Consider the following 16,522-nt stretch of genomic DNA (forward strand, 5'->3'; position numbering starts at 1 on the left):
ATTCACCCGGTCCTCCAAAGCCTCATGGGTTCCCTGCTTGCACCCATGACTACCTGCATCTGCAACTTTTGGCCTCCATCGTCAGTTCTACTTTCTGCAACCTCTCGGCCTCCGGTGCACCCACCTGCCCAGCACTGCACCCTCCTGCCCCAGCAACCTGGGAAAGCCCCAAAGGCCCTTAAGCAGGGTCTCCTCTCACCCCAGCTCCCGATGCTCTGTTTGCCCGCAGAGGTCTCAACAGCGCTTCATTTTCCTTCCCTGCCTCTCATGGCCTTGATAGCAACCAGCAGGGGAGGGGTAGTGGAGCTTGGGGAATGGCAAGGCAGCAGGAAGAGACACACACAGTGCAGTAGAAACGTAATTAAACAGTGGGAAAAATGTACTTGTTTTTTCCCTTTTAAGGTTTGCAGCGTGCTGAGGTGTGGGAAGGTCAATTACCCCTCTCTACATGATGCCCCAGAAGGCGTTTGTGCTTCTTACCTCAATTAACTCACGCAGAGATCACTTTGCCAGACAAGCAATAGATTCTGCTTCCTTTTCCTTCTCAGCTTGACTGTTTTCTAGAAACAAAACTTCTGTTAATGTTTTTGGGTCCAGCGCTGAGGTCTTGCATGGAAAAATGCCTGAAGTATATGTAACAGAGTAGCTTGGGAAAATAGGAGCAAGTTTTGAAGGGTGAGAGCTGTGTCCCGAGCACCTATTTGAGCTGATACATTGATCCCACATGCTTTTGTCTCTAGGATTTCACATTTTTGAGGTATTTGGATGTTTTTGTGTTTACTCCATGCATGAACATGGTCCAGCCCAGCAGCTACATAACACTGTTGTCTAAACTATACAAATGTTAGGGACAGGTTTCCTGAAGAACTTAAATATGTTCTTGATTCACTTGTAGCAACACGTCCCAGCTGAGTAGCCTGTGTGCTGAGCTAACTTGCTACAACTTTCATGTTTTAAGCATGACACCACCAGTTGCCCAAAGACACAGCATTATGTTGAGACACACTGTCCCAAGAGCAATGGCGTTACTGATTTGCCTTCAGCGTAAGGTTTCAAAACTTGCCAGGCTTTTATGTAGGTCATTTCTCTGTTTCTGTGTCATTGCATGCTCAGAACATTACAAGATGGACACAGAAACAGGTACAATATTTTCTCTCTACTGTCTTCTGATTGCACGCACACAGCCTAGATTAGCTTGAAAGCAAAAGTTACGGAGCTCACAAATGGAAAAACTGCAGGTAATCTGTGTTTACTGTCTTTACAGACCTAAAGCTCCCTAAAGAGGGTCACAAATCCACATGAGGTTCCTAAGCACGGCATACCGCATTTAGGTCATTGGTTAGCTGAAAAGTCACGTAGAGGCAAACAGCTTCCTCTTGACTACGTACTGGAGAAATACCATGTGGTGTGTTTATTCCAGGCTCCATATGGGATAAATAACAAACACCGATACAGATCTGCTTGTCTGTTGGAAGTCAGGAAGATGTGCTGCAGTGGGAGGTCTGTGTTGGGATGACAGGAAACAATGACGACCCTTGCTAGGGAAGAGTTCCCCCTCTATGGGGAATCCACCGAGTGACCCATCATCATCACCGCACTGCAGTAGCCTACAAACTGCTTTGGACTCTTGCCTGCTGGTCAGTCCAGCCTGTCGCATGGTAACAAGTGAGATTGCTCTGTCCTTGTTGTAAATAACCCACCTACAGCTAATGGAACTCAGCAGGGCTCTCGGCACGAGCATGGGAACGGTGGCTTGCAGGTTGGCTGTTTTCCAATTGGCCAGTCTTTCATACTTTATGAGGGACTGGATATTAGGAAAAATTGTGACACTGAAAGGGTTATTAAGCATTGGAACAGGCTGCCCAGGGAAGTGGTTGAGGCACCATCCCTGGAGGTATTTAAAAGCCGGGCAGACACAGTGCTTAGAGATAGGGTTTAGTGATGGTTTTTGTCAGAGTTAAGTTGATGATTGGACTGGATGATCTGAAAGGTCCCTTCCAACCTTGGCCATTTTATGTTTGTTTTAGAGAATCTTTTGCAAAGCAATGAGTGATTGCCCCGTCTGTAGTTGGGATTTGATTTCCAGAAAGGGAAAAAGTACTCCAGAGCTTTGTCAGAAGCCAGTGTCTGCACAACATTCATCTGAGAGGAGCTTGGGAGACTTTGTACCAACTTCACGATTTTTCAGGAAGAAAAAGAGGGAGGGAATTTACAAGCAGGAGCATGCCTAGGGGGCATGAAGGCCCTGCTAGACTTTATCTAGCACTAGTAAACATACAAAAACATGAGGTCTTGCAACTGGATCCAAGCACGGCAACCCTCTAAAAGCGTTCAAAGTCAAAAGCATATCTGATGTGCTAAACTATTGGTGACTTTAAAGGCAACACCTCGCATGCCGCCATACCAGAAGACAAACTTTTCAGGCGGGTAATGTGCTTCCCTTCTCCAATAGCAGCACAATGTTTATGCGCTTTGTGGGTCCTGTGTTCCACAGACTCTTTCGTCTTGCTGTCCCTGCCCACTGCGGTTTGCTTCAGCTATGGAAACAGGAACCGCTGGGTCAGCACGCTGATGAAACTTGGGCTGCTTTCACACATCTCCGGGGAGACGGCCACAGCAAGGAGACCAGCAGCAACTTACATCCTGGAGAACAAAATGAGTACTTAAATTGTCTGAAACAATAATCTGATTTCTTAAAAACTCCCAAACTGGAGGCAGCTTCAAGGCCCAAGCACAAGTTGCAGATGAGTGATGACACCTGACACACGCAAGCTCATGATCAAGCGTTTAGAGTTCAGTGAATGTAATTTTTCTTCTCGCTCTGTTCATCAATTCAACTATGTTTTACAAAGCCGAGTGCAACTGCCTAAATAGACAGAATAAGGCCAGCAAATTTAGCTCATCTGCCTGGTGATGTCAGAGAGCAGCAGCCTGTTCTGATTCCAGACTCACACAGAGGTGAAATTGCTCCCTTGGAGCTGGTACAAGGTAATGGACTTTTAAAAATTCAAATAAACCCCTCAGAAGGGTCAGGTCTCCTGAATGGCACGAGTGCCATAAGGAAGAGAGATCTGCGGATGACCGCATCTCGGGGAGTAAAATATCCATGGCACAGCAGAAAGTAACTGAAGGTCAGATAAGGGGATGGGAAGGGGAAAGTTAATTGCCAAATTGTTTAAAAATTGGAATCAGATGGAAGAAGACGGAGATGTTCCAGAGAGCCATTCTATTAAGGACATAAATAGGGTGTTATCAACAAGCTCAAAGTGAACAAAAGCAGCTTTAGTAGCAAGGTGATGGCAGCTAAAAGAGGGACACATTAACTGCTTGGAGAGCCTTCACTGTCAAAGCGGCGCCTTCTCACCCAGAGGCCCCTGGTCTGCCGGCATTTAAATGAGGTCTGCTTACTTCAGCACCATGGTATTTGCATTTCATTACTTTTTTAACATGTATTAGAGAAAGTTAACAGTGAAAGTGTGAGGCCTCTTTCTTGTTTTGCTTAAAATCAGAATTGTTAGTTGAAGCTCAGAGCCGAAATGTGCCTGTTGAAGGCAACCAGGTGGTGGAGATGCACGTGCCGGTTGCAGGAGCATTATCCATACAGGGCCACCTCCCCGGGGCCTCTGGTGCTACCCATGAAGGAGAGAGGAGAGTTCAGTGTTAAGATTGCAGGGAGAGACTACAGGGCTGTGAATGAGAAATCGTTAGACAATACATACTTACACAGTGACAGCAAATTAGCTTTGACAGTGACTGAGCATATTTACCACCTCCAAAGCTGGTATTTTAGCAGGTGTACAGATGTGCTGATGTGTCAAAAGGACAGTAGCAGATGAGCAGGACTAGTCTGTACATAGGTAAGGGTACTCTCTTTCAGTAGATGGATACTGGTAACAGAGAATGTTGGTGGTATGTCAGAAAAATGTGCCACAAAGGTGAGCTAGGAACACAGAATAAAGACTGGGATAGTCTGAGTGTTCAAAGCAAAGCAAATAAAAAAATGCAGATCAACTGTCTCCTGAAGTGTGCCGATTGATGTTTGAAAGACCATCTGTTTGGAGAGTCAGAGTACGATGCCCGGATTCTGCAACCTAAGAAGGGAAATTGTTAGCATTTATTTTTGCCTCGTGTCACATTTTTTGAGACGTGAGTAGTTCATCAAGACTCAGAGCGATAGGAAGGCAGAAGATTTGCTGTGCCCGTTAGACAGATCAAACTATCACAAATGAAAATTTTCAAATAAATAATTTCAATTTATTTTTTTTTCCTGAGGAAGTGGAAGAAAAGCACTGCAGCCTGGTAGCTAGCTGTGTATGAGGAGAGCTGGAGAAGCGAGCAGGCATGTGTGCACACAAGCACCCCGCAACACAAATAGGTGGAATTTGGAGGCCAAGACTCAGATCTGTCTTCAGGAAGCTGGGGAAGCTACACAAAGACACTGTGGATGCTCACCACGAATCTTGTTACTTGATGTTTATTTTTAATGCTAAGATTCAACCACATGCTGCTTTAAGAGAACTGGTCTGTCAATTTTAGTGCCAATCACAGTCTCCCAAATTAAGTCCCAGGCACTGTTAGGCTGCAGCTCAGCTCATCCTGAGCCGGGGAAATGCGTGACTCTCTCCAAGGGCTGAGAGCTGAAAACTTAGGCTGAAGATAAACAGAGCTGCAGCAAGCACTCCATCTGTCAGCAGAGGTTTCGCCCAGCATACATCTTCAGGCAACCGTTTACAGGGTTAATGATCATCCAGCGGGGCAAAGATTACCATCATCTAAACCGTGAGAGCTGAGCAGAGTGTTACAAGTGATCGATTGCCCCAGACAAACCGTTTGCTTTGCTTAGGACTGCAGCTCACCAAAACATTACCCAGCAAACACTACGCAATGATGAAATTATTGCACAAGTGCCTAATTTTCCCTATAGAGCATTTCAAATGCCTGTTCTCTGCAGACATGACACACTCCTGTAGCGCAGTACCATAATACAAATTATTTTATTAAACTCATAGCAAATTATTTACAGCTGTTAACAAAGCAGTCCTATTGGCTCGGACAACCAGCTGGGAAAGATGAGTAACTTGTATCTGTTGCTCCACCTCTCCTTATTTTTTTTTTTTTTGAGAAAAATAGGCAGCACTGCTAGTATTTCCACGCTGCATTATTGAAACACACATGGGCTTGTTGCTTATGTAGAATATTTACTGAAACCCAAAGGTCTTTGGCCAAAAGCGGCACTACTTTGTTTTAGCCACTAGAGCGAGCTGCTGCTCAACATTTGAATAAAGTTTGGGTGATTATTTGTGCTGCTCAGAGGAGGAGGTGTCCTGTGACTTTGTCATACAGAAGTAGAACTGAGATCCACATTGCTCCAGGAATGATCTTGGTGATGCTGTGTCTGGCTTTAATGCTCATGGCCTATTCAGCAGGGCAGGGGACAGTTTTCGGTGAACAGAAATAATTGTATTTAAGATGTGATACCGAGCACCCGCAAATTTGAAGCTGCCCCCGCATTAGGCATCACTCAAAATGGAGAGTGGAAACCAACCTTCCAGGAGCAGAATAACGGAGTACAGAGGTTATCCTATGGATACCATCCTTTCCCCTCTGGCCTAAACTTTTTCCTTAGGATGCCAGTGCAGAACACCTCTGTTGACAACTGAAAATCCTGAGCATTAATACGTAATGAATGTGGGGCTCCTTATAATGGGTATTGGCAGTTAAAAAGAAGAGGGCAGCGACTGCAACGTAGCCACTGGGATGCCTGACGGTCACAGAGCAGGGCTCAGTGATAAAACAGGCCAAAAAATCCTCCTCTCAAAGTCCTTTATCATGGGACTTGACAGCAAAAAATACCTGTGGGACCTAACTGGCTGAGGCTGGATCCTTCCCACAGTAAAGAACAGTCCCTCCTCTTGCTACATCAAGAGTTTCTACAGGTAGAGTCATGTGTGACAGGCAGTTGTTTCAGATTTGTGCATGAAAATCAAGTGCTTCACCTTGGAGTTTGAGATATTTCTGCTGGTTACGTCTGGTGTTACAAGAGGAGTTGTTTGCGACTGCCAGTACAAAAACCACAGAACAGATATTGAAACCAGCTTGAATACAGATTTACAGCTTGGCTAAAGCTCATTACACTGCTATTGATTTCACTGGAATTGTATCTCTGGGTTACGAAGTCAGACAGTCTTATTAATACATTAACATTTTTAATAAATGGTAAAACAGATCAAAACCTGGCTGACAGCCATTCAGTCTACCAGTAACGCAAGTGTTTCTTGTTGGCAATGAAATACCACCAAGCAGCAGCTCAGAAGTGCTAAGAATGGAGCCTTATGTTTTATTATTCCTGCTCTTTCCCAGCAAGGACCGATTCCTGCCTGTGAAACTTTTCGGAGGCTGGCCAGGTTTTGATGGTTAAGATGCTTTCAGATGCTAACCAGGGTAGCAAATAGTTTCCAGTTGATGTTCATCCTTGCTGATTTAATTCGATAAGGCGACCAGCGAATACAGCTAATGTTCCTATAATACAAACTAGCATAAATATGCCAAGGAGAAGATGATCAACCACCATCGCGACAAACTTCCACTCTTCTGCAGCCTGGGAAAGAAACAAAGGAGATGGTAAAACCTCTGCAGAGTCATGTTTGTTATGGGCATTCTTGTAATTTACTGTCTTGAACAAGGGAAAGGCTATTCCTTAAGTTCCACTATTATTATGCAAAAAATACTCATTTTCTTCTCAAAAGCAGGTCAGAGGTTGAGAAAGCCTAAGCTACCTAGAAATGCAAGTTTCAGGACTAAACTGTTTACAAACCCTGGCAATTCGGTGAACAATTTTGTTAAAAAGAAATGTTGAAAAGCTTAATCTTTAGTCAAATGGTTGCTTTTGAATGAGACTTTAAAATTTTGAAAGCAAAACACTTATTTTCACCCAACTGGTTTTCTACTGCTTTTTCATTCTCTCGGGGTACCTAAGGAATTACTGTTAGTTTAACTCTAGGCCCTGCTTTCCGTGCCTCATATCACTCTAAGGTCTAGGAAAACCTTCTCCGTAGCTCCCTTACTTTTTTCCAGTTGTGGGACACTGTGAACCCTGTGACTGTGTTTTCAATGGATGTTTTGGTGGGAACCCAGGACCGTAAAAGCGAGCAGAGGTGCTAACGGCAGCAGGGCTCAGGATTTCCACCTTGTAACTCTGCCTTATGGAGTGACACGTACTGGCCTAAGACACCCTCTACTTTTGCCTTAGTTGCCCCACAAGTAGAAGAGACTGTTGTATAATATCTAGAGGACACTGATAATCAATGCTGGTTTGAGGTTGTTCATAAGTGAGTAAGTGAATGCAACGAAGTGGCAGCCTTCAGAAGCCACAACCTTCAGTTTATTCGGGGAACTTGACTTCTGAAACCCCCTGGAAGTGGTATCAGTGGTGCCCAGATGACACCAGCAGCTGGGCTCCACTTCCGAAGGGAGCACTTGCCGGTAACCTGAAGACCCTCCTTGTAAGCAGAGGAGGAAGTGTATCCCAGAGGCGCTGAAGCCACGCCAGCCCTGCTGAAGGCAACACTTTATCTGCAGAGGGGCACAGGGGTCACGGGGAACGTGAGACCGCAGCCAGAGCCATTCCACTTGCTCCAGGAATTTGGTGACAGGAACAAACACCGTGGTGTAAATCCTGCTCGTGGGAAGGAGGCACCTCCTTTTCAAGAGGATGGCCAAATTATTGTCCCGGAGAACTCTCTCCGCGACCTCAGGGTAGCCTGCGGCCCAAGAGGAAAGGTCTACGATGATTTAGAAAGGCGAAGCACCAGGACCGAATTACCCTTGCAAAAGCCATGGGAGCTGTGATAACTAAAATAAAAGAGGGGGTTAATTGCATTGAATGTGCAAGAAGAAGGCCGAGCTAGGTTTTCCTGGGGAACACTGCCATATGTGACTCTACACGCATTTATCCTTCCTTTGGCTTGCAACGTGGAAAAAGTCGGTCATCAGAGTTAGCTCATGATGTGCTTCACTTGCAGGGACCACTTGTAGCATTCAGGAATAAAACAAAACCTTGTCGAAATTGAAATTATCATTTGTGAGTTACATTTGATGCTTCTCAGATAAAACTACTAGCTTTTTTGGAGTTTGGCTTGCTTCCTGGCTTTTCGAAAGCGACAGGAGCTTGCTTACCGCAGGGGGAAGATGCCTGAGTGGGAGAGAGGAGGAATGTGTTTTGGAACTTGCTTACGGTTCTTGAAACTACTTTGCTGCTCACAGACCCTCTGTCTCTACAGCTTCACGCACCACATTTAGAAAACCTTAGCACTGACGCTTTTTCTTTTTCCCCTTTCTCTTTTTTCTGGGCGGGGGGGGGGGAGGGGGCAAGATTCAATTGCCGTCTGCAACAATTATCTGTCCCTCCTCGTTGCCTGCATCAAGGGGAGGAGACTGTCCCCTGCTAAAGCCAAACCAGGGCTTGGAGTGTTCTTGTGAGGTGGGGATATTTTGCCAAAAAAATAAGATGAAGCAATATAAAAAGCAAGAAATGAATCATGCACAAAAAATGCCTTACATTACTGGCTTCTTGGTCCGATTTCATCGTTTCCGCAATGTATTTGATTCCCTCTATAGCATTTTTCACATCTGGATTTTTGGTAAGCGGGGAGTAGAAGTTGACAGGCACAGAACCTGCCTTCCCAGAAATTTCAGAAATATCGATATCTTCTGCAAAAATATTTTTCTCTTGCCTATCCCTGGACGGTCGTTTCATCGTAGAGAAAAACATGATGTTTGGGATTGTGTCGATAAAGACCTGAAAGCAAAGGGGGAGCAGACGACAGTTGCTGGGCTGCAGGGCTGCGTTGCAGATGCAGCTGTGCACGGAACAAAGGCGAGCCTCTCCAGTCCCAAATCACTTCCCGCCCTGGATCAGCTACACATTCCCTCCCGGAATATGTCACAGCCTCCGCCACACTGGGGCTTTTGTCAGCCTTATGTCCCAGCGCAGATGGAGTCACCCGCAGGCCCGTTTTCTGGAAACCATTTCCCTCCCATTTCCCCCATCTACACACAAAGGGGGGTGCGAGGTCCCAGAGCAGACCCTCAGCTGGCGGGAGCTGACAGACCTCTACCAACCTCGTCTAATTTGGAACATATTGCCTACGAATGCGGCTTGAAGAATGGACTACAAAGTGTCTCTTTTGGCTACTGACGTTTGACTTTGCTATTACAATTGTTTGCTATACCTGCATATAAGGTTTACAATAGTTTCCTTCAGAGTAACAAAGGCTTGCTGCCAGAGCAATTTTAAGCACACGGCAGTGTTTGCCTGCTGAAATCTCCCTTCTGCGGGGATTGTTTTTGCTGCCAAGTGAATTTGATGTAAGCTGTAAGCTTAAAAGTATTATTAGAAATACACAGAACAATCTCCTATTCGTGTCAAGTTTTAATATGAACCCAGGCAGGCTTAAAAAAAGGGCAAGAATAACCGAATGGATCCTCTTTGGTACCATCTCCCTGGCAAAGAACTTGTAATGACAGATATCCAATTTTTTCTACATCTTGTGGTTACCATTTAGACTACTGTGCAAGGATCTCCTTGCTTCCCAAGGACTGCAGAGCAACTGCATTCACTGGAAAAGCACAGGGAAGATCATAGCTTTTGCTAAACTGCCTTTTGCAAAATGGGATGTTGAACGCAGGTATCCCCAACAGCCCTTGTACCCTGCACTCACACGGGCTGGCCAGCTTGGCCACTGGCAGGCAGCAGTGCTTTCCAGTCAGGTGGAGAATTAGACTAGGAAATGTAATTTGAGTCCAGCTGGACATTTTATTTTCCCTCCACCTTCAGCTGCCTGTGTTTTGCCTCATCTGCTCCCTGCACGACTCTACCCCAGTGGACAATTCTCTTACTTAAAGGCACACTTCAGCAGTCTTGATGACTTTATGCACAGCTAAGTAGTAAACACGGGCTCTTGTGCCTAGAGAGATTTAACGTGATGCATTTACTTCCCCAATTCTTGTTGACTTTTATTGGAAAGCCTGCCAGTAAAATATGGAGTGCTCGGTGGAAACCAGGAAACACGCAAAGCCGTAGAGCTCACCTTCCTGACCCAGTGCGGCATGGTGTGAGTGCTGGGGGAGCGGTGGTGGGTGTTGATGACGATGACCGTGATGATGATTGAAGCGATGACAAACACCATTGTAAACAACATGTATTTGCCTATCAGGGGCACCGCGCTGGAGGTGGAGGGAATCAGCTCCACGATGACCAGCAGGAACACAGTCAGAGACAGCAGGACAGAGATGCTGAGAGTCATTTTCTCACCTGCCATGCAAAAAATAATAAAAAAATGATAATGCCATTGCTGCTCCTATCATTCAGTACAGAGAGTACTTTGAGAAGACAGGATGTGGAGGATGGCTCTTCACACAAGCGTGCATCTGGAGTGCTATCATCTCTCCCGGCATCCAAAGCAGTAACTAGGCTGGCTGAACACGAGAGCCTGACGCAGCATCAGCTCCAGCATCAAGGTGGGAATCACCAGCTACGACTGGGCTGAGGTATGGGTGATGGATATGGAAAGCTTACTTGCCCGGGAGCACTTCACGGGCTGTGCATTTTGAATGATGAAGTGCGTACACCTGATTAAGGCTTGCTCCACAGCCTCCTGGGGGTTCGCTTGCCTCACTCTCTGGCAGGCTTGTGCTGGGCTGACTGGGCAGACAAAAAAAAAAAATATAAAAAAATCACATCTGACAGCCGAGGTCAGTTGCAATTTGAGATCTTCCAGTACGCAGGATGTCAAAACTGAACCACAAAACATGATTCACACATCTTTTTTTCTACTCAGTTCAACTTTCTATAAAGTTTTCCACTGAAAAAAAAAATAATACATGAAGTATTTCATAGAAGGGGCTCCGTGAAATTCAGCAGTATAAAAAGCTGACACAAGATAAAATGAACGAAGCCGAGGAAATGGTTGCAGGGAGCAAGAGCGGCTCAGCAGAGACAAAGGAGGCCAGAACAGGCCAGGATTACTCTGTGTCCCCGGAGGTGATGTGCGTGAGCAGATAACCAGCTCTCTGCTCTGACACGGTGCAGAAGGGCCTCAGTCACCCCTGTGCTCACTTACTGTGTGATGTACTAACACACCAACCACCTACCTATGGCAAAACGTAGAAGCTGACTAGCTAAATCTTCGTTTAGCAGAAGTTAACTGGATAGTCAATCCGCGATTTCTGTGGAAAATCAGCCCAATTTATTTATATCAACAATTTTAGCTTTCAGCACTCACCCTTTATTTGCAGAATGCTTAGAGCCATTATTTTGAGCAGAAATGTCCAATTTTAGTAAGCGCTGCCCTTCAAGTTGGCTGGTGATTTCAAATACTGAGAATTTCCCAGAAACTTGTTAGAAGAGCTCGTTAGAAACTTGTTAGAATTTCTTCGGCAGTAGAACAAGTAAATTTACATACCTGAATCTGTGGGCAGGTAAAAAACAAATCCAGTCAGAAAGGAGAAGAGCAGGCAGGGAATGATGACGTTCATGATGAAGTAGAGGGGCAGGCGCTGCATGAGGAAGTGGTAGGTGATGTCCAGGTAGGGGGTGTCAGGGCAGCAAGTGTAGTAAACCCAGTGCTTCCAGCCACGGTAGTCCTTCATCACCCACTCCCCACTCTCCATGAAGTTACTCAGATCTGGACGATCACTCTCCTGACAGCAAAAAAAGATACAAATTCTTAATATTAGACTTTCTGAACAAAATCAAAACTTGGCAGTCGCTCAGGAACAGGATTCCTAATAACTCAGGCACTTCATGCATTTTTTGCAAGCAAAACACTCTTGTCTATGTTATTTTGCCTTAGAATATCATCCTCTACACAGCTTTCAACTAAATATTTTACTGAAACAGTCAGGGATAGTTGACTAAAGAGAAAGATTGATTAAATACTTGCAGAGACATACCTGAGGGGACAGGGAAAGAGTCCTTGGAAAATCACGAGCAGAGAAAAAACACACACCTCGCCCCCCACTCCCTCCAAAAAAAGAAGAAAATAAACAAAAGTAAACAGGCAGCACCATAAGGAGTGGTGTGAAGCTGTTGCAGGACAGGCAGGAATCTGTGTATGCAGAATTGTAGAAGCCAAACCAGGAAATTTTGTGTTAGATCTACAAATAGGTCTTTTGTATTTTACAGGTAGTGCCTGCTTATTTTCCAGTCAAAACAAGGTTATATTCCATTCTAAAGAGAAGATTTCCCTGAAAACATATCATGGTCTCTATTATTTTTCCCAATTACAAACTCCTTGCTTACCGGGTTAATAACAACCACTGTACCATCATACGTCCAAGTTCCCAACTTCATACTGCAGTTCTGCTGGTCAAACGGGAAGTATGTGACTATAATTTCACAGTAACTTTTAAAAATAGCTGGTGGTGCCCAGGTGATCAGCCCTGTGTGCTCCAGAAGGACTTTGGTGTATTTAACGATGGCAAAATCACCGTCTGCGCTGCAAAAAGAACAAGGATATCAACAGCAGTATGGGCAGCACAAATAACGTCGTCACAAAAGAATTTCTTTTGGCTGTGGATCGACCGGTCCCCACTGTGCCTGCTCCTGGAGAGGCCAGCTCTGAGGCACGCTACCCACTGGCCCAGATGTCGTGGGGAACCAGCCCCACCACGGTGGTGCCACGGGGCAGAGCTACCGCTCCCTCCCTGGGCAGCTGGCACCCCTTACTTGTTGTAAAGAACAAGGTCCGGCCTCCAGATATCGTCCGAGGGGATGCGGATTTGTTTCACGCCACCATAGTCCTCTGGATTCCACTTGAGGTTGACGTCTGTCCATTGCTAAAGAGGGAAGATTTCAGCCACTGAGAGCCCCTTCCAGCACTTCTTGGGGCAGGTTTGGTACTTTCTAGAAACATGCACCTCCCTTGCTTTGGCACATGCAAGCAAGATAGTGGGACCCCCGGCTAATTTTTTACATTAACTTAAATTTTGGTTTAAGAAGCTTATAAAAAAATATTAAGAACAACATACAAGAGAAATATACCAGAAGTCTACTGTTTGAAATACAATACAAAATGCTTTTCTTAAGGCTCTTAGTGTCTAGCACATTTTATTCTTGAGACCCCAGAAAGAAGAAGTGCTCTGCTGGCTGACACACCTCTCCGAGTTCCCCCCGAAAATATAACAGAGTCACAGAATCACAGAGTGGCAGGGGTTGGAAGGGACCTCTGGAGATCACCTAGTCCAACCCCCTGCCAGAGCAGGGTCACCCAGAGCAGGTTGCACAGGAACACGTCCAGGCGGGGTTTGAATGTCTCCAGAGACAGAGACTCCACCACCTCTCTGGGCAGCCTGTGCCAGGGCTCTGCCACCCTCAAAGGAAAGAAGTTCCTCCTCATGTTTAGTTGGAGCTTCCTCTGTTCAAGTTTGTGCCTGTTACCCCTTGTCCTGTTGCCAGGCACCACTGAAAAGAGCCTGTCCCCATCCTCCTGACACCCACCCTTTCAGTATTTATAAGCGTTGATAAGATCCCCCTCAGTCATCTTTTTTCCAGACTGAAAAGACCCAAATCCCTCAGCCTTTCTTCATAAGAGAGGTGCTCCAGTCCCCTCATCATCTCGGTAGCCCTTTGCTGCCCCCTCTCCAGCAGTTCCCTGTCCTTAATTCCTGGCTGTGTCCACAGCATTTATTTGAACTGGATGAAATGGTCAGTAATATTTCGAGTTACCTGTTTCAGGCGTACGTTGGTTGTCACAATCTGATTTACTTCATCCTTAAAATAAAAAAAAAAAAAGAAGAAAGAAAAGAAGGCAGTAGCAGCAAACATCAGGATTAAAGGAGAAAAATTGTTGCTTTAGAAAAATGACACCGTTTGGCACTATCACGTAAGTCAGCAATTCAATGTGTACCACATGTTCATACCGTACCACACTAATAAGCTGAATGAGCTGCAGCCCAACAGTGACGACAACGGCATCCCGATGGTCCTCCACTGGGCGCACCACCTTGTTGTAGTCCCTGAACAAGTCCTCGACGAGGCGAGTCTCGTCTTCGTAGCACAGGGCCAGACCAGCTGCAGAGCAGTGGGGGTGGCATCAGTGAGATGGAACAGGCTGAGATGGGTGTGAAGGACATACTGTCAACAGCAAGCTGCTGGTGGTGGCCGAGTCCTCTGTGTGACTCCTCATTTCAGGCGCGCATTGGAAATACCGTCAGCAGGGGTAACTACCTATCTGATCCGGAGGTCAGCTTAGGAGTAAGTCAACAACAGCCTCCAACCAGGAGATGAACAAAAACAAATAGCCATGATTGCAGACATCAGACTGAGCATTAGGAATCTCCTCCAGGCTTTTCCAACCTGCAACTGTACTTACACGTAATAACTGTGGACAGTTAAGCGCAGAGAATACCCATAATCAGAGACTTTTAATGGGGTCTTCACCTTGGTCAGGTCAGGACTTGCCTGTAACAGTAACATTAAAGGACAGGGCCAAGCACAACAGTCATCGAGCCCTTGCATCTGAAGTCTTTGCAGGGCAAGAGCTCCACTCCATGATGGGAATTGTGCTCATGGTGAGCGAGAAGGAAACCATTCACAGTGCTCTCCTGTGTTTCCCTCTCCTCAGGGAAGGTCTCAGCCTGTCCTTGGAGAGCTCTGCCCACACACTGCTCAGCGTGACTCAGGGGTGCTACACCAAAGAGCCCTTGGAAGAGCATTGCGGGTGAAAATGGCAGGTAGCAGCTTTGTTTCAGTGTGGCTTTAGCAGCGCATCCTATTCCCAAGGGGCGAGGGCTCAGACTCCCACCTCACAGAAAGCCAGATGAACCCTGTTTCCAGATAGCCTGCTGCAGAACTGTGCTCAGACACCGGTACAGGGGAGTAAAGCAAATGGAAGGGGGGCTTGGGGATATTTTTGTATGTACTCCTTCTTAAAGGTACTGAGAGGGAACAGAACAGCTGAGCCTCACCACAAGCATTTTTGGCAGATCCCACCCTTGCCTTCCCCTCTCCCAGTTTGAATCCCCGGCCATTGAACTCAACAAGAGTTTTGCTGCTGACTCCGACCTAAGCAAGTATTTCCCCTGGTTTCCTAACTGCCGTTTCATCAGCTCCTTTTGCGTAGTTGAGCTGAGATGCCAAGGATTCTGTCTCGGCCTTGTCCTGCCATGAGATGATATGAAGACACTTGGATGCCACTGGGAAAAGCTGTGGCCCCCGAAAAGCCCTGCTTGCTCCCCCTGCCAGGGCACCGGGGGCGGGGCAGGACTCCTCTTTCAATTTTTAAGTTATGATCACAGCATTAGATAGAAGTCCAGCTCTTTGCTATGCTTTATTAACCAATTAAAATCCTTTGCATTGCTACCTTCTGGTGTGGCTTGGTAGGAATTTAGCATACTGCTCAAGTTTGTTAGAGAAGTTTTTAGGATCACAGTTACTCTTTTAAGGGACAGTTTTAAAAGAATTATCCTGATACAACACATGCGGCCACAAATCAATTCTGCTTCCTTGTCAGTAGTCCCACAACTTACTGAAATTCCTTGTAACGAATTCTTACATTTCAAGCCATGTTTACTAGATCCTTTCACACATTTTGAAATACAGGTAGCACTAGAGTAAATGGGGACGTGGCAGAAAGCTGACAGAGAGAAAAACAAACACAAAAGCTTCTCACTTCCAAATATCTGATGTCTGAAATGACAAATATCTGAGCTGTTACCGATGCACCCCAAAGCTCTCATTTAAACAGTCTGGTGCGTTCATAAATGCTTCTCAGCAGGACAGGCTGCTCCCAGAACACACATTCGCTTGTACCAACACATACGCAAAGCCCTGGTCCTGCATCCTCCAGAGGGACCCGACCCCCATTCAAGGCGATGGCTGGACCACCTTTACCTGCGGAGAGGAGGAGGAGGAGTATGCGATGGACCGTCATCATCCCAGCTCCTTCTTGCTGCAGTCATACAGACGGAGACACACACAAAGCACCTTTAACGTCTCTTCAGAGGAGGATTGTGCTGCCTCCTGCCAGGGTGCCGGTGAAATATAACCACCGAGGTATTGATTTCCAGCACCTGTTTTTGGGAATGACAGCTGAGGGCCACTGCACCGCCGGGCTGGAAATGGGAGCACAATGTGTTTCACCAGTCAAGTATCTTCTGCAGTTTACAGAAGGTCATTTTTTTTCTAAGTGATGATGTAATTTGTGACTTAAAAAAAAAAATAAACATCTAAAGGAAAGGATTATCTGTAGAGTAAGTGAGCATCTCGGTGAGATCTCAGAAACTTCCTGAGCTGGAGACCCAGAACTGCATGTCACCCTTTGTGACCAGAGCAACTCGCCAGATTTGGGATTTTGTTTCTCTGAGGGAAAACAGATCGCAGTCATTTATTTCTGATGCACTCAGCAGCGTACAGACTGTGTGCTGGGATGAGACTGCTCCCTTTGCTTCACAGAGGGATCAGAAAACTTTGAAGAAGTGAACAAACATGTTCAAGAAAGATCCATCTCCTGAATCTCCTGGG

The 16,522-nt window shown here is 45.9% G+C and overlaps 1 protein-coding gene across 1 annotated transcript; it reads right to left on the reverse strand.

The window, feature by feature from the left end:
- Window positions 1-4,276: 4,276 nt before the first annotated feature.
- On the reverse strand, window positions 4,277-16,105 carry CHRNA1 (cholinergic receptor nicotinic alpha 1 subunit). Its single transcript, XM_054210137.1, has 9 exons — window positions 15,893-16,105; window positions 13,926-14,071; window positions 13,727-13,771; window positions 12,728-12,837; window positions 12,302-12,497; window positions 11,463-11,700; window positions 10,089-10,312; window positions 8,558-8,797; window positions 4,277-6,598 (listed from the first exon to the last, which is right to left on the reverse strand). Exons 1-9 carry the CDS (start codon window positions 15,933-15,935, stop codon window positions 6,467-6,469), a joined length of 1,374 nt encoding a protein of 457 aa, XP_054066112.1. The 5' UTR covers window positions 15,936-16,105; the 3' UTR covers window positions 4,277-6,466.
- Window positions 16,106-16,522: the final 417 nt, after the last annotated feature.

Source organism: Rissa tridactyla, chromosome 7, assembly GCF_028500815.1.
Source record: "Rissa tridactyla isolate bRisTri1 chromosome 7, bRisTri1.patW.cur.20221130, whole genome shotgun sequence".
Lineage (NCBI taxonomy): Eukaryota > Metazoa > Chordata > Aves > Charadriiformes > Laridae > Rissa > Rissa tridactyla.

Coding starts and splice junctions, on each gene's coding strand:
- CHRNA1 (XM_054210137.1), bottom strand. CDS start 15,935: ATGATGACGGTCCATCGCATACTCCTCCTCCTCCTCTCCGCAG. Junction 13,772..13,925: donor TCATTCAGCTTATTAGTGTG/GTACGGTATGAA, acceptor TTTTATTTTAAG/GATGAAGTAAATCAGATTGT. Junction 12,838..13,726: donor CCAACGTACGCCTGAAACAG/GTAACTCGAAAT, acceptor TTCCCTCTTTAG/CAATGGACAGACGTCAACCT.